Below are 15,620 nucleotides of genomic sequence, written 5' to 3' on the forward strand. Positions count from 1 at the left end.
AGGCTAATTACACAGTATGAAATTCTTATAAAGAAATATGGTAGTAATCATTGTTTTCACATAAAGTGATCATGACTATTCTTCTAGTTTATGATGATACAGTAGAAAGATGTTTAATTTCTCAATCTAATGACTAATGTTTTTATAAATGCTGTATTGGTTGATAAAACTTCTATTTTGTTGAAGTTACTCTGTACAGGGGAAAGGCTGGGTTTTTTTTATGGCTTTTGATAAAAATCAGAACATAATCCATTTTCATAAAACATCCCTGTATGACATAAAATACCTTTTTAATGAGTAGTCATATACATTTTCATGTCACAGAGGAGGTTTCATTGTCAATACAGGAAAGTTGGTTACAGGAGGGAAGTGATTTGTCTGTTTAGCTGAACTGAGTCTCTCCAAATTCAGTGTAACTGACTGTATGGGGTAATAGCTACCATTTCATCTAGACAGGAGAGGGAAGCAAGAAAGTAATTTTTCTCTGGTCATGTCATAATGTGTTTTTGGTTTTTTTGTCCTTTATCAGTTCTTGAAACCTTATTAGCATTTTTTTTTTGTTTTGCAACTGGTTTGAAAAACAAGGCAATTTGTTCAGCTTCACATGGGCTTATATTATATAGCATACTTGTAAACATTTATAGACACGTATTTATAATAAGGAAAACATTAATGAGCCTTATGGTGGTCTCAGCCGGTCCATTAGGAGAACCAGAAAATAAAATATCTGGCTTTTCAGTTTTAAAGGATATAAAGAATAGGAGCTCAGATAGTGTAAGAAACACAGCTTTCACAGAATTTTTCAGATACCTGTCCTTTTGCATTATGTTAGAGCCCAGGTGATAAAAAAGTCTGATTACTAGTGCTTAATGTTACTTTCTTTCCATTTATGCCAAGAGATAAATAGCACCTCATTCCTTTTTTCTCAGTAAAATATGCACACCTCTCCCTGCCCCCCAGTTTCTAATGAGATACTACAGCAACCCACACAGCTTTCAGAAATACTTGTTTCTTGAAGGCATCAGTTTGGGTGCAGCAATTCTGCTGCCAGAAAATCCCAAACCTCTTTGCAAGAGGTTGGCCTCAATGTTGTTTCCTAACAAGAATTATGGTGGCTACCAGGGGCCACACTGATCATCTGGGCTTTGCACCTTCCCTGTTGTATTTTCTGTGATTACTGTCATCCCAGAGAAGAGTTTTGTCAACAGACAGATGTTCTCCTGTTACAAGTAAGAAGACAGACAGATAAAGGAGAGCAGCATGGCTTGTACCATTGCTCCTCAGTGCCCCAGAGCAGCTCAAACGTGGGACTCTCGGCTGCACTCCCACGCTCGCTTGTAATCCCCAGAGCAGGGATAGGCATAAACAGGGGCAGTCAAATGGTGGGAGGGAGGAAAGTAGGCAAAAAAGAGATTGAGAGAGAGTGAAGCCTGCAGCAGGCTGGACAGGGCAGACAATTGTAAAGCTGGAACTGGTGTGAAGCTTCAAAGTTGAAAATGTGCCAGTAAGCACCACTGGAGAAGGAGGGGATCTAGGAAGCAAAGCTGAGAATAGAAATCATGCATCTGAGAAGCTACTGGTCTTTCTCAGAAATAACAACCTTTTATCAGATTTTTACCACTTTCAATTGACTCATAGCCAGAACTGCAATTCAGCTTCAATATATTTTATAAAAAATAGTACTTAGTTTACTTTCACGTAAGTGAAGAGATACAATTGCACAATGGTGGTTACAATGGTAGAAATACATACTGTTGATAAAATGTTTGCAAGAGATTTAAAAACATACTGTACAGCACCACATCTGAAATTGGATGATGGCAAAATGAATCATACTCCTTGTCTAAGTAAATTAAATTCCTAAATCTTTCTTTTGGAATAAATAAAAAAATACAATGTGCAATATGTGTCTGACACTACCGAAATGTTTCCTGAAGTTAAGCAATATATTAAAAAAAAAAAATGAGGTAAAAAAAGACATTCATGCATTTAAGCCACCATTAGTCTCTGACTCTAAAATAAGGCAGATCATAATCTTTTAAAACTGTCTTTAGCCATTTAAATCCTCTTTAGTGCTTTTCAAGACAAGGTCTTGACAGACCTTGCAGAATCATGAGTTAAGATGCTTTTTATTTCTGACAGGTCATTTTTGACAGGTTCAAGCCATATTAAAATGCATTACATAGTAGAAAATGTTGCTTTTGTTTAATGAAGAAAGAAATGTAGATTAAAAGGAACTGAGAGAGATGGATGCTTTTAGAGTTAATCACAAATGAGACTGCTTTGAGGGAGGGAGGTAAGGGAAAGAATTATGTGTCATCCTCAGTTTTAATGACGTGGAAAAGGGTGACGTTAAACAGGACTTGATGTCCATTATTCCAGGCATAGAGAGCTCTATCTCTTGCATTGTAGTCAAGCATGGATATATGAAAATACTGATTATGGAAAGGAATGTCTGTGTACTCATAAGTGGAGGTTTTTGTGGAATAGGAATAGTAGACCTTGGCTCCTGTTAAGTGCGAGTTAGTAACATACAAGGTGCCACAGATCATGAAGGATTCTCCAGCACTTCTCTTTGGGTAGCCTGTGCTCCAGCTCTTCAGCACCTCCAGTGTATCCTGGTTTAGCTGGCTGATGACAATGTTGCCTGCATTCTGGTTGGTGGCATACACAGCCCACAGCCCAATTTCATCTGCCATCAGGTCGATATCAGAGAAGCCACCCCAGGTGTAAGGGTAGACATTGTGAAAGCCAGCGTACTCCAGGCTACGCTGTGCCAGCACCCGCCCCGTGTCAAAGCTGTACTTGATGATGATGTTGCTCTGATACTTGTTGAAATAGAGGGAGCCATTGTAGACAACGTGGTTGGTTCCTGCCCATTTGAATGGAAGGTTGTATGTCCTTGATTCAGCCCCACTGACGAAGTCGGCGATTGATTTGTATTCGCGGACAATTTTATTGTTAGTGTAGCTATCCATGTACCAGACCTGGAAAGAAAACAAAGACTGGGAGTAAACATCTTGAACACAGTGTGTGGTATGTGATCATGATATGGCATGATGGAGACATTGCAGAAAAAGAAGGAAAACAAGTTTTAGATGTGCAGCAGGCTGTCAAAGTACAATATTGCCCACATTCCTGTTACAAAAGCAGGAGGAACTCTTTAATTTGTGAATCAAAACTTACCTTGACAGGTGAACTCTCAATACAACTGTTACTAACTACAGTGTCTGCATTTTCAGAGAAATTTAATTCTGGATTATTCAGTGTTTGGGCCTCTGCTATATGGTGTTTGCTTAAAGATATTTCTAGAAACTAATATTCCAAGAGAGAGATGGGAAATGTCACGTGAGATAAACTTGAATTTATACTTAGGAATAAATGTGGTTAAACTTTTTTCAGCTGAATCTCTATTCAAAGAAACATAGTCTTTTCTTAGTAAAGGAAACAAAAACAATAGCAAAGAAACTAGTAGAGTTTCAAAGCCATTTTTTCCCCTTAAAGGAGAATTATTACTTCTTTTTAATGTTCTGTATGGAACTTCCATTCCTCCATTTTTCTTCTTCATGCATTTTTCCTTTTCTCCTTTTAGTTTCTAAGAGTTTGCTGCTCTCCTAAAGGTAATTGAGATTTCTGGACTAAGTAGCAAACCTGCATGGACACAGTGGGCAGAGGAGAGCTGCACATAAATCTTTATTTGTTGTCATTTTTATGTTGTCTTTTCCGTTGCCTTTGGTTTTTTTCTGTATTCAAAAAATTAATGTTGTGGGTCTCATACAAATGACACCTAGTGTTTTGACTTCCAAAGGCCTTTGATGGAGAGAGCACCTTCTCAAAACTGTCGCCAATTTGAGATACTATTGCAGATCAAACAACAAAACAATACCATAACTTGGACATGATGGAGCAAATGGTCTGACTAGAGCCTATATGGGACCTAATTCTGCCAATTTTAACTGTGCTGCATTATGGGTCCTGCTCTTGGGTAAAAGTGTTGATGTTTGTTTTAGATTACTCTGGTTCTTAAAAGACCCAAGCACACTTAAATATGTTACAAAATAAAAAAAACTGTGTTGTCAGTTCAGATGTTTGTCAAGCCTGAAAAATTTGAAGGAAACAGCACAAAAGCGCTTAGTTAACTTTTGTCTTTGGATGTTTTTCCAAAAATACTGTTGCTTTTTCTCTGAAGATGTTTGAGTGTGAAAATGACTGAAGTAGAAGAAACATGCTTGTGAGTATCTTTTAAAGGGAAAGTATCTTTTAAAGGATTAAAAGAAGCCAAGTAAGACTCCAGGACACGAAGATAATGCCTTAACATACTCGGTTATTTTTCTCTGATGCCAATGGATCTGTCATCCAGGCTCCAAATCGGGTTCCAGATATCTTCACTGTAATGGGGCCTGTGATTTTCATCAATTTGCCACATGCTGAAATTAAAAAAAACAAATGCATTAATGCAAATAATTGCACAACTCTCCTTGACATCAGAGCACAAGAACAAATGCTCCAAACTTCATAGTAGCTCCAGGGGATTCAGGCTTATGTTGAAGATTGATTGTCACCTTCACTGAAGGAACCTCTTCTTATTGAAGAATAATATAAATATGTAAAAGTATACCCATAAAATTTTATTGATATATATTTTTGTATTTACATCTTTTGAAGCACAGTTATGGTTTTTGGGCATAAACTAAAATACAACCTAGTAAAATATTTTCTGAGTTGAAGAACATTTAATAATAAATGAAATGAAGACATAATCTCCCCCCCAATTCTGCCTTCAGGAAGTTCAGCACAAGGCTAGGATTGATGGATGTTTCAGTTTTCCATTCACCAGGGTAACAAGGCGGTTAAGGGCAGACACAAAAAAAAGAGCATGTACACACAGCGTGTCTGTACTCAAAGCTTGTGCCTGACTGCCCCATGCTCACACACACATGGCTCTTTCTGTACTGGAGGCTGGCTAAAGAAAGTGAGTATGAGAATTATTTAGTAAACTTGGCTGTATTGGTTGGCTTCTAATCCATTAGGCTGTCTGGGAGGAAATAATGAAAGTCGATGCCATCTTGGATGCTGACCTTCCAAACAATTCAAAAATCTATATTTTAGGGGACATTAATAAGATATCTGTTAGTAACAAGCTCCTGGTGGAACCAAGATTTAATACCACACAGTGATGTGCATGTAATCAGGTCAAATAGCATGTTTTTAAAGAAAATAATGTAAAAAGAAGTGAAACATTTAATTAACTTTTTTAAAATTTAAAAATAACCACTTTTCTGAGCTACATGGTTGTGCTATAGTGATAACCATGTCTATCTAGGAAATGTGGAAAACAAACTATCTGGTGTTGAGAGTGAATTTATTCACTTCAAAAGAGAGGGTCACATGAAGCCTGAATTCTATACTCTGTAACTGGAAAGGAATGTATTATGCCAGCCTATTTCAGTCACTTAGGATTGGGTTAATGCTGTGGTGAAAACTCAGAAGCTGCTTGGGTAGTTTTCGTTCACAGGCAGGGAAATTGTATGGATTGAAAATGAAAATAACTGAATGCACGCTGAGGTCTCAATGAGCAGGGTAGGCTGTGTCTATTTTCTGGGTCAATTAAGAGACGTTATTATTTACATATCTCAATCTATGTATGGTACAATATTTTGAAGATATTTTTGGAATTTTCCATTTTAAAGAATCTTATAGGTTTTTATACTTGGTTATCATTGTACATAATTTTTTATTCTGGATTTGTTTTTTTGTAGATGGGCTGCTATCGTGTGCTGAATTCTCTTTTTCTACAGCATGAACTGCTATTAGCTTGAAAGGTAGAGGTCTATAACCTATCAAGATGAAGGCTTTTATTTTTACATGATATATTAGTAAATAGTCTCAGAAATGGGCATGAGATAACCCTTCTGAAGGTCTGAGTTTAAATTTGGAATACTTAATTTGGAATAAGTTACCAGAAAACTAATAAGCAGAAAGAAATCAGAATAAAATCCCTCCTGAACTTGTAGTTTCTAAGATAATTAAAACACAGTGAATGCATGAGTTATAAGGTATACTAATACTAATTGGTGCCTATAGAACACAGTATTGCAATTAGTGGGAAAGCACAAAAAGAATTTGGAATCTGAAGCACTGTTTCTTCTATGAAGAAAAAAAGTCGAAGAAGCTAAATGTGGACTCAAAATGAGTTGTGAGATTTTGCTTCTGAATGGATAAAACCTATGGAAGAGCCCCTGGCAGGGATTTGAGTGATCCCAGAGCCACCTTTTGTGTCGGGGGGCCCAGGCAGGGCAGGTGTGTGAGCACTCCAGGTGGGCTCAGCAGTGCCAGGGCATGGTGGGAGCAGCACCAGCACACAGCAAGCTCGAGGCCCTGGAGCTGCAGCAGGAGAGGGGTAAGAGCAGGTGGTGTTCAGAGTCCCTGTGGGGGTGTGCACTCAGCTCTGCAGCTCTTTGGGTGCTGCTCCATGTGTGAGGGGCTTTTTGAGGCTAGAGAACAATGTTCAGAGATTTGTATGCTTAAGTGTCAGTACTGTGGTTCCTCTGTTATACTACTTGTATTTATCCTGAATGTATAGCTCACTGATTGCAGTTAGTTACATGTTGTTAATAATTAATTAACCTCTTCAGCCTTCATTTAGTTTAAACTATATGAACTGAGTTGTGTACCCCTGTCATGGGAGTCAGATGCTTTCAGAGAATGATCTTTCAAAACGTATTGAGATGCTGTTCAATGTGAAAAGAGATGACATTGTACTTCAGCCGCTAAATGATCAGCAGATTGAGTCAGGGTATACTTCTGATCAAATTTTTATTCCCAGGCAGCATGTAGTGATCAAGAAAGACTCTTAGGAGAGCTGCTGTATAGCTGAGGGGTAGCTGACTGAAAAAGTGACAAAGCTTCTCTTTTTGGAATACCAAAACAGAGCACTTTGTAAGAGGCATGAGGAATTTTTTCCCTCCTGCCCTGTAGTAGGCGCCATTTTTCTTTTCCTTCCTCATTAAACAGAAACCCATAGATCTGCTTATTTTATGATGTAACTTGATGGAACTGGTATTTAAAACTAAGGAATACTACAAGTATTTTTTCCACATACGATAATTCATTCCCATTGTAGTGATAATTCATATCCCATCAGCAGGCTTCTTCTGTAAATCCCAGCAGTACCTGAGGTCTGCTGACCTACTCGCTGACAGCATGGACACTAAAAAGGAAGCAGCAGAGCTGTCAGAGCCCACCTCTGTCTTGTCATCCCAGCCTCCCCATAGCTGAGAGATCCTCATGACTGGGTCTCTGTTTAATGAGGAAGAAAAAGAACTCAAACAAACCAGAAAGTCCTCTCAGTTCAGAAAGTATTGCTCGAAAGAACAAGGGCAAGGCCCCAGAGCAAGCCTTGGCTGAACGGTCAAGTTGAATCAGCTGATGATGTTTTAAACTGCTTAAGGCTGCACAAGTAACTTTTGCAGAAGTCACGTTTAACAGCTCACTGACACAAGGTGAGTCTCCTCTTGCTTTTAAGCGCTTCCAAATTTGTGTTCAGTCCAAGAAATTTTCCTGGTAACAGCTTCTTCTTGTCTACAAAGAGCATTCATCTAATCCCTGCCTGTATTCTCAGCTGTGGAATGAACCTTTTAATTGTTTGGGTGGCAGTATTAAAGTTGATCTTGCATGCTGAGGTTTTTTTGCTAGGGAATGGTGATACTAACATACTGCAGGCAGGATCTTAAAATTCTTCTGGCATGAAAAGTCAGGGATTTTGAAATTAATGAAAATTCCAATTAGTTTCTAGTTGAGACATTTCTGTAGCTCATTTTGTATGTAGATAAATAGAACAGAGACAAATGTCATGTGAAAGGGGAATCACTTCTGGACTGTGAATTTTCCATAGCAGTGAGGGGGCTGACAGTTAAAACTAGCCCATCCAAATTTTTTTTCGAAGTAGCGAAAATCTTCTTCCCTGCCCACACTTTTTTTTTTCTTTTCTTCTTTCTTTCCACTGGCAGAAGAGAACATATGAAAAGTCTTTGTTTATAGCAATATAGCAATTTGATTCCCTGATAGAAGGACCAGATGCTAGTAAAAAGTTAGGTCAAATATATCTCCATACTAAGAAATGTCAGGAAGTTCAGGTAAGAACTAAGAAAAATGTGATATTTCTAGGCTTTTTTTCTCTTCCCAAAGAGGTTCAGATAGGGTTACACAGAAAAGCAGTGGGATTTTTAGAAGCCCTCAGTCTCTTTCCCTTGGCTTTGGAAGAAGTAGCTGCCTACATTAGAAAATCCCAACCATTATTGATTGTAATAGTTGGAAAATCTCAATCATGGAGTCTTTTTACATCCTAAACTGAGCTGTACAAGAAGCATCATACCATGCACAATCCAGGTGTTTCTGGCTTGGTTCATCTCCTTTAACAATTCTGTACAGTGGACTCCTGTAAGTCTATTCATGATTTCTAGTATTTATTTATGTTAAGGAAAAAGTTGAGCGTGAAGTGACTATTAAAACAGAGAACAGATGTACTTTTGTACAGCCTGTGGGCTGTGAAAAGTATATGGGGCAGAATGCATCTGGAGAGCTCCAAAGTGAGCAAATACCAGGAGGAGGCTGTGATAGCCCAACTGCACAGGAGCTGTTTTGGAGATAGCTAGAAATGGGTAGATAGTCCCAGTCTCTGTGATAGGAATGAATATTGGAAGCTGCTATATAGAGCAAGTGAGTGTATAATTTGTAGAAGGACTGGTGAAGGAAATAAAATCCCAACATTCTCTTGAAGTGTTCATAAGCATCATTATTGCAGGTTTTTTTGTGGGTAATAAATAGGGGAAAATGAAGTGAGGTTTTTTTGGCACTTGCACAAATGACTTCCAAGTGTTCTACTGCTTGCACTTTTCTGCTTATGGTCAAATTTGTCATAACATACCAGCATGAGGGAATGAAGAACTAGTTCTAAATAAATATATATCTGTTTTCCTGCATAATATCAATCCAGGAAGCACTTTAGTATAGTTATTAGAGTCTGCTGAGAGGAAGCCCCTGGATTTTTCTGCATGGATGCCATGACTTGGTGTGTAATCTTTGGAAAAGTCATTTATACTTCTGGGCTGGTTGTTTCATCATCTACAAAATGGGGATAAGAATCTATTTTTTTATTGCCCAGGTTTATACTAAATGATATTTGTAAAGTTCCTCAAATCCCAAAGGGAAGGATGCTTTGGAAGTACAAGTACCACTGCAATCAGTAGTCTCATGCCTGCACTAATAGCTCCTCTGCCACTGATGTAACAGCACTTCTTTGGATACATAGAATACTCTACTTTTGAACTGCTAACAAAAAAATGTCACTGTAAAATATTGTTTAGAGCCTACATTATAATCAAATGTAGCTAGACATGAATCCAATATATATCTACTCTAATTATATGTCAGGGTATTGGCTTCTATGAATGCTACCCATGTAAGTTTTTTTCCAATTTCATAAACAGGCCATGACAAGAATAGGAGGGTTCCAAGCACCGTGTGCAACCTGCAATTTCTTATAAGTACACATGACTTACAGGATTGTCAGCAAAGGACCCATACATGCATAAGTACATGTGAATTTGGGGTGTGTGTAATCACATGCACTCTATTCCTACGTGTTTACCTGCATGCACCCTTTAAAAGTTATGTCAACTAATTTCTCAGCAGTTTCATCTTCAATTTTCTCTTATTCCAAAGAGAAGTAAAATTCAGTCATCACAACTGTTGTGGTAATCATTAAACCTCAGTGAAATTAACTGCTTAGTGTATGTTAATGAGTGTTGAAAGTGTTGCCAGTGCAGATGGAAGAACCCTTTTAAGTGGCCAGGACAATATAAATAATGCATTATACTGCTGAAAAACACCTGTGAGGGAGAAGAGTGGAGAACAGCTATTGCACACGCTGATTAGAAAATTGTATTGTGAAATGTAGCAAAATCTGCAAAGCTTCAAGCCAGATCCTGTGGCACACTGGGGCCATTGGCTTCTGGCTCTCAGGCTGGCATGGACAGGCACAGCTGGGTCATCTCCAGCGTGGCCAATGTGGCTGCAAAGAAGGCGTTGGCATGAAAGCTGCTTTCCCCTTATGCTTTCTGATCTGAGCACACAGTCCCAGCTTTCAGCAGTTACAGGAAGCCGAACTGAGGCTGTTTGTACTTTAAAAGGTGCACAGGGATAGGCCAGAAAAACAGCCAGTCCGTTAGTAGGGGACCATAAAAGTAATTTAAGCATCTAAGTCCAGGGAATAACGCCAATAAGGATGAATGAATCTGTGTTACATCTTGAGAAGGTCCACTCCCTTTTGATAGTGGATATGCTTAATAATTTATTTTATACAAAACTTTCCTCCCTACTGCCTAATATATGTAATTTCAATGTTTTTTTCATTAGGTACATCAAGAAATTAGAATTTACTGCAGGAATTCAGGATAGATAGGATATCAATACACCTAATTCTGGCGTATAAAATATATCTCACACTGTCATTGCTTCACTAATCAGTACAAACTGTAAAAAAAAAAAAACCCAAAACCTGTAAAAGCATTGAAAAACAATACTTGTTAAACTGATGATTTTTGATATCTAATAACTTACTGGAACACTCGCTATCAGAAAATACTGTTTATTCATAGGAATTTTCTTATTTGCTGCAGTATTGCAACACAGCCATTTTCTCCTGACTGCCTTCTGTCAATGCGGTAATGCGCTATTATGTGTGTGTACTGAGGGGAAAATAGGATCATAAGAAATTTCTGTTTGAAGAAGTCTTTCATGTATTTTAGCACATCCTCACTGTGCTATTTCCAGTATAAAATAAAGAAATGGAAATAAATAATTTAAGAGGTTAACTTAACCTAGATTTTTCTCATTCTATTGCATCACAAAAATAAGGAGGCTCTGCTTATCCAGTTAAAAAGATATTTAATGTCCTGGGCAGCATTTGATAACTGAGACGCCAATCACAGGCCTAAACCTTGGAATTTCAAGTTTATTCATGTTCAATGCTAAACTGCAAAGTGTTCATTTTTCATAAAGGGGCTGGATTGTTTGCTGTAGTAATCCAGGTTGCAATAGTGATCCATTCAGGAATCTCCGAATGCATGGATAGACTGGGGAAAGGAGAGACTGCACTGTGTTTGTAAAGCAGGTTACCTATCAATGGAGGTTGTGCCTGACACTTGATATTGATCCTTCAGGCCCTTAGTTTTGGTAGCTGATACTGAGCTAGTGCTGATTTTCAGAGATGCTCAACGTTTGACTTTTTCCAACTAGTGCCAGCATGGGAGCAGCTGAGATGGAGGCAGCCTGACGTAAACCTGGTGCAGCAATAGCAATGCATCGTTGCTGTGCATCCTGCAGAAATCACACTTTGCTCCCTTAAATTAGATGTGAGGCTTAGATTGCAATGCAAATTGGAGAATGGGATATCTCTCCTAACACTAATACAGGCTAAAGACATTGTAGTCAGTGGCCTCTCAGGTGTTATAGCAAGATGACAGGGTTATGATGTGGACATCTCAAAACTGATTAAAGTCTACTTTTTACTATTTTTCTTTTCACACTGACAGCCCAAAGATGACTCTAGTAGCAGTGTGTGTCTGAGCTTTTTTTGAAAGAATATTTGTAACTCCCCAACTGGTTTAAACCTCAGATTTTGAATTTTCCATCTGTTATATTTTTTCATCTTAATTCCTTCTGTATACAGTAGGGCAGAACATTATGTCATGTACTTAGGATGATATGACTGACCTTAGGTTGAGTTACTCTTGTTTTTTATTAGGGTAACACAGATCAGAATATGATGCAGTCTTTCATCAAAGAAACAAACAAACTTTAATCTTTCTAAAGAGAGACAACTAAAAATGCATAGCAAAGGGACAAAATTTGCCATGAACTTGTTAACTTACTGAGCTTTTTCATGCAGTCACGAAGCCTGGTTTCTAAATTGATTACACGCTGGTGTAGTTCCTCATAGTCATAAGCACCAATTTCTTCCTGAATCCCAGTCAGCACAGTAGACAGATTCCTAATTTCCTCCTTGAACTGTGTGATCAACTTGGCATCAGTTTTGTATTGTTCCAGAACTGGGATCAGCGGCAGGAGCTCATCCATCTTTTCTTTCAACTCCTGTTGGAGGCAATCATATGTGCATTAGAGCAGCTTAAAGGAGTTCAATCCCCTAATTTCCTTTAATATTTATGCCTGATTATTAAAAAAACTTGAAAATGATTATTTATGTTACAGATCTATTATTAGGCTACTGTGAAAAGTCTTAGGCACCTCAGACTCTCAGACTTAATGGTAGTAAGCAGTAGACTAAATGCATGACAGAATAGTTTTTCTATTGAAAATAAAGAGTCACCTTCAGATGATCTGAACCAAACCCACTGACTTTCCATCTAGAGGATATAAACCACCCCTAAGTGTGTCTTTCATCAGAAGATGAATGCACAGTAGTGTTCAAGATCATACCTGGTTTACAGAGCTGTCATACATAGTTGGTGGGCTGTTAATTTCTATTTCATTCCCTAGAAGTACTAAATTCTTTTTTTTCCTCAATGTCTGTTGAACGGTGTTTATTCCTGTTCCAACCACAATGATATTTAACTTTTTTTTTCTGAAGTAAAAAGTCCATGGTTCTTAATTGTGATTTGTGCTTGTCAACTGGGTACATCACTAAATGCTTTTGAACTTGCTCAGTTGACATCTCTTCTGGAATATCACAAATGTATTTTTTTGCCATGTGCAGTTGTTGTTGCATTGCCAATCCTATTCTTAAACACTGACTGAAGAAAATAAAGCTCCACCTTGAAATCTCAGATTGCCCTTTTCTCAGATTTTTCCTGAGACTCATACTTTGAGAATTTGTCTTAATTTTTAGCATATATTGGTTACCCATCTTTCATTTCTTAATTATTCTTTTAAATGCACTAATAATAGGGGCTTTATTAAATTTAAGCCAATTTGAAGTTGTTTTTTGTTATTGTTTTGTAGAAAACCTCAAAGAATCCTTGCAGTCAAAAGACTTTGCTTTACTGAAACGTAGCCAATATGTCAGTATATATGGATTTGAGAGTATTAGTTCTCTTGATTCTGTTCTCAGGGGGTCTTCCAATTCCATTATGGTAGCAGAGTTACCAAAATGGACACAAAGAAGTGAAGTCCTTTTGTTTACAGTTAAAGCTATTTTTATTTGGCTGTTTTTATTAAAATCTTAACTTAAACCTACTTTATGCCTGTTAAAATGAATAGTAATTTTTTCCTTGATGACAAGGGAAGTAGGCTTTGTGACAGAGAGAGAATAGCTCCAGAAACCATAGTTTTTGTTACTTCATTTTGAAATGGTGAACTTAGGCTTCAGTTCCGTGGGGTGGTGAATGGCCAAAAACCACAGATAAGCTGTAATGGGAAAAAACGCAAAGCTTGTAAAAACTCAGGAAGATAAAAAGTGTTTGAATTAGTGGAGGTAATGTATTGCTGGTAGGATTTATGCCAGATGATGTATCATTTGAGCAAACTTGCTGTAACTTTTTATGGCAATCAGGTACTTCCTGCTTGGCATAAAGCATGGACTAACTGTATGCTCAAGTGTGATCTGGACCAACTCCTTGGTTCTGATCAGCATGAAAACACAGATTTAGAATATCTCGCTTCAGTAAATCATATAAAGTTGATTTTGGTATTTTCATGATTTAAAAAAAAAAATTTTTTTCTTCAGCTGACACTCCAGAGTTTGTTGCTATGATGAGTGGTACGAAAACTAATTTGTATTGCAACACAGATAGGTGGTAGATGTGTTCTGGCACTTTAAGCCAGTTGATATGAAGGGTAATGTTATATCCAACATGAATTTTTCTGTCTCAGGAAAGATAAAGCACTGGAATTTTGGTAGACTATATTTCAGAAGAGCATATTGTATTATGTTGACCTTTTAAATTATTTTATAGTTTGATTGGCTGGAACTCTGTTTTATACTCCTGGCAAACTGTCGGACTGAAAGTAAATGACTGGCCAATAGAAATATTGGATATTTAAAAGGTTAGAGTACTGGAGTATTGTGCTATCTCTGACATTGTGTGTCAGACATTCACATTTTGATATTTTGCTTCCAAGGAAAACTAAAATGAGAATACCAAATATATAATGGCATTATGCAAATGTGTTGTTATTGTAGCAATATGGGATAAAAGGAAAAAAAGGTGGAGATGTTTCTTATTAACCAAAAAACCTGGAAGTATGTGCTCAAACAGCTGTAAACTAGGAACAATGACTTAATTTATAAAGCTTGGTAGTCAGATCATTAGTGTACTTACTTCCTGATATTATTAAGACCCACTGGATATTCAGTGTCACTGATAAAAAAACCCTAGACCTCTTGGCAATGTAATTATTTAGGTATCTAACTCTAGCACCAATTAGAAAATTTTCATTTTATGGGAATTTTCAGAAACACTTCAAAAAATATATACTTGCTTAACATAATGTAATCCTCAGAATGTATTTTCTAGAATCTGTTTTGTGTTCTCAAAGCCTTGAAAGATCAATTTATCAGATTTGATATTTAAAGAACTTAAATATGCTCCTGAAGTATTTTTTTCCTGAAGGATACTTCAGGTAGCTTTTTCAGAATACACAATGATATCTTGTAATATCTGCAACCCTTCTTCTTCACAAAAGGATTGGCTTGTGGTTTTTGTTGTCATTAAAATTCGGTGGAAGTCTTTTTTTAATCACGCAAATGTGACTGGGAGTGATTGCCCTCCTCCCCATCTCAAATTCAAAACAGCAGACCTTCAGACATGAAATTAGATCTTAATTGTACTGGATAAAAATTAAAATAAACTGATTTATTTCAGCCTTTCTTCCCTTCAACTGCAGTAAATGTCAAGCAACACTACAAGCACAGAACTCTACCTGTTTGCTATTAATTCCACTGGATCTCCCTCTTTATCATTGGAGCTTGAATGAATATAAATTTCTCAGTATGACATGCACACTGATACAGAAAAAACAGGAATCTGTTTATAAGTGACATTTCTCTAATGACTTAATAATTAATAGTTCCTCCCTATTACAATTAAATTGAACAGAGCAAGAGATTATCATCATAAAGGAATATTTATTATGCTTTTCTTTTTAATGGTGCTTAATAGTACAAGCACTTCAAGCTGAGACCTTAGCAGTCCATGCATTGCTACTTCGTACATTGTTTCCAGCAGGCTTGAGAGTCATTGTTAAAACTGAACCTACTTGAAAATGTTTTGTCATTAATGTCTTCCGATCATCTTCGATTTGCCGAAACTTGGCCTTCAGCCCTTTCATCTGCGTTTCCATTTTTAAAACGTACTGGAAATCCCTCTGAGTCCGTAGGTTTAGAACTTCAATCGACTGGGACATATTCTGAACCTGTTAAAGAAGAACAGTCTCTAAAAGCACTTTTTGTTGCTTTACCTTTATTCCTGGTTAAATGTCAGGCCTTGAAATGCACTTCTGTGAATTAGTTGTGAGTCATTTCTACCACAGTACGATTCTACATTCCGTAACTGCGTGACAGTACAAATCCTGGGGAACAGGGCAAGACCTTCAAGCCATAA

At 37.4% G+C, this 15,620-nt stretch overlaps 1 protein-coding gene across 2 annotated transcripts in view; it reads right to left on the bottom strand.

Moving 5' to 3' along the window:
• Nucleotides 1-271: 271 nt before the first annotated feature.
• OLFM3 (olfactomedin 3) overlaps nt 272-15,620 on the bottom strand; it is a 56,171-nt gene continuing 40,822 nt past the window's right edge. For both annotated transcript variants that reach the window (XM_039556014.1, XM_010409231.4), the window contains exons 3-6: nt 15,277-15,432; nt 11,934-12,153; nt 4,321-4,427; nt 272-2,987 (exon numbers count right to left, since the gene is read on the bottom strand). In XM_039556014.1, coding sequence (XP_039411948.1) covers nt 2,310-2,987; nt 4,321-4,427; nt 11,934-12,153; nt 15,277-15,432 — 1,161 coding nt within the window. In that variant the 3' untranslated portion in view covers nt 272-2,309. The remainder of the gene's footprint in view (nt 2,988-4,320; nt 4,428-11,933; nt 12,154-15,276; nt 15,433-15,620) is intronic.

The sequence above is a fragment of the Corvus cornix genome, chromosome 8 (assembly GCF_000738735.6).
Source record: "Corvus cornix cornix isolate S_Up_H32 chromosome 8, ASM73873v5, whole genome shotgun sequence".
NCBI classification, from domain to species: domain Eukaryota; kingdom Metazoa; phylum Chordata; class Aves; order Passeriformes; family Corvidae; genus Corvus; species Corvus cornix.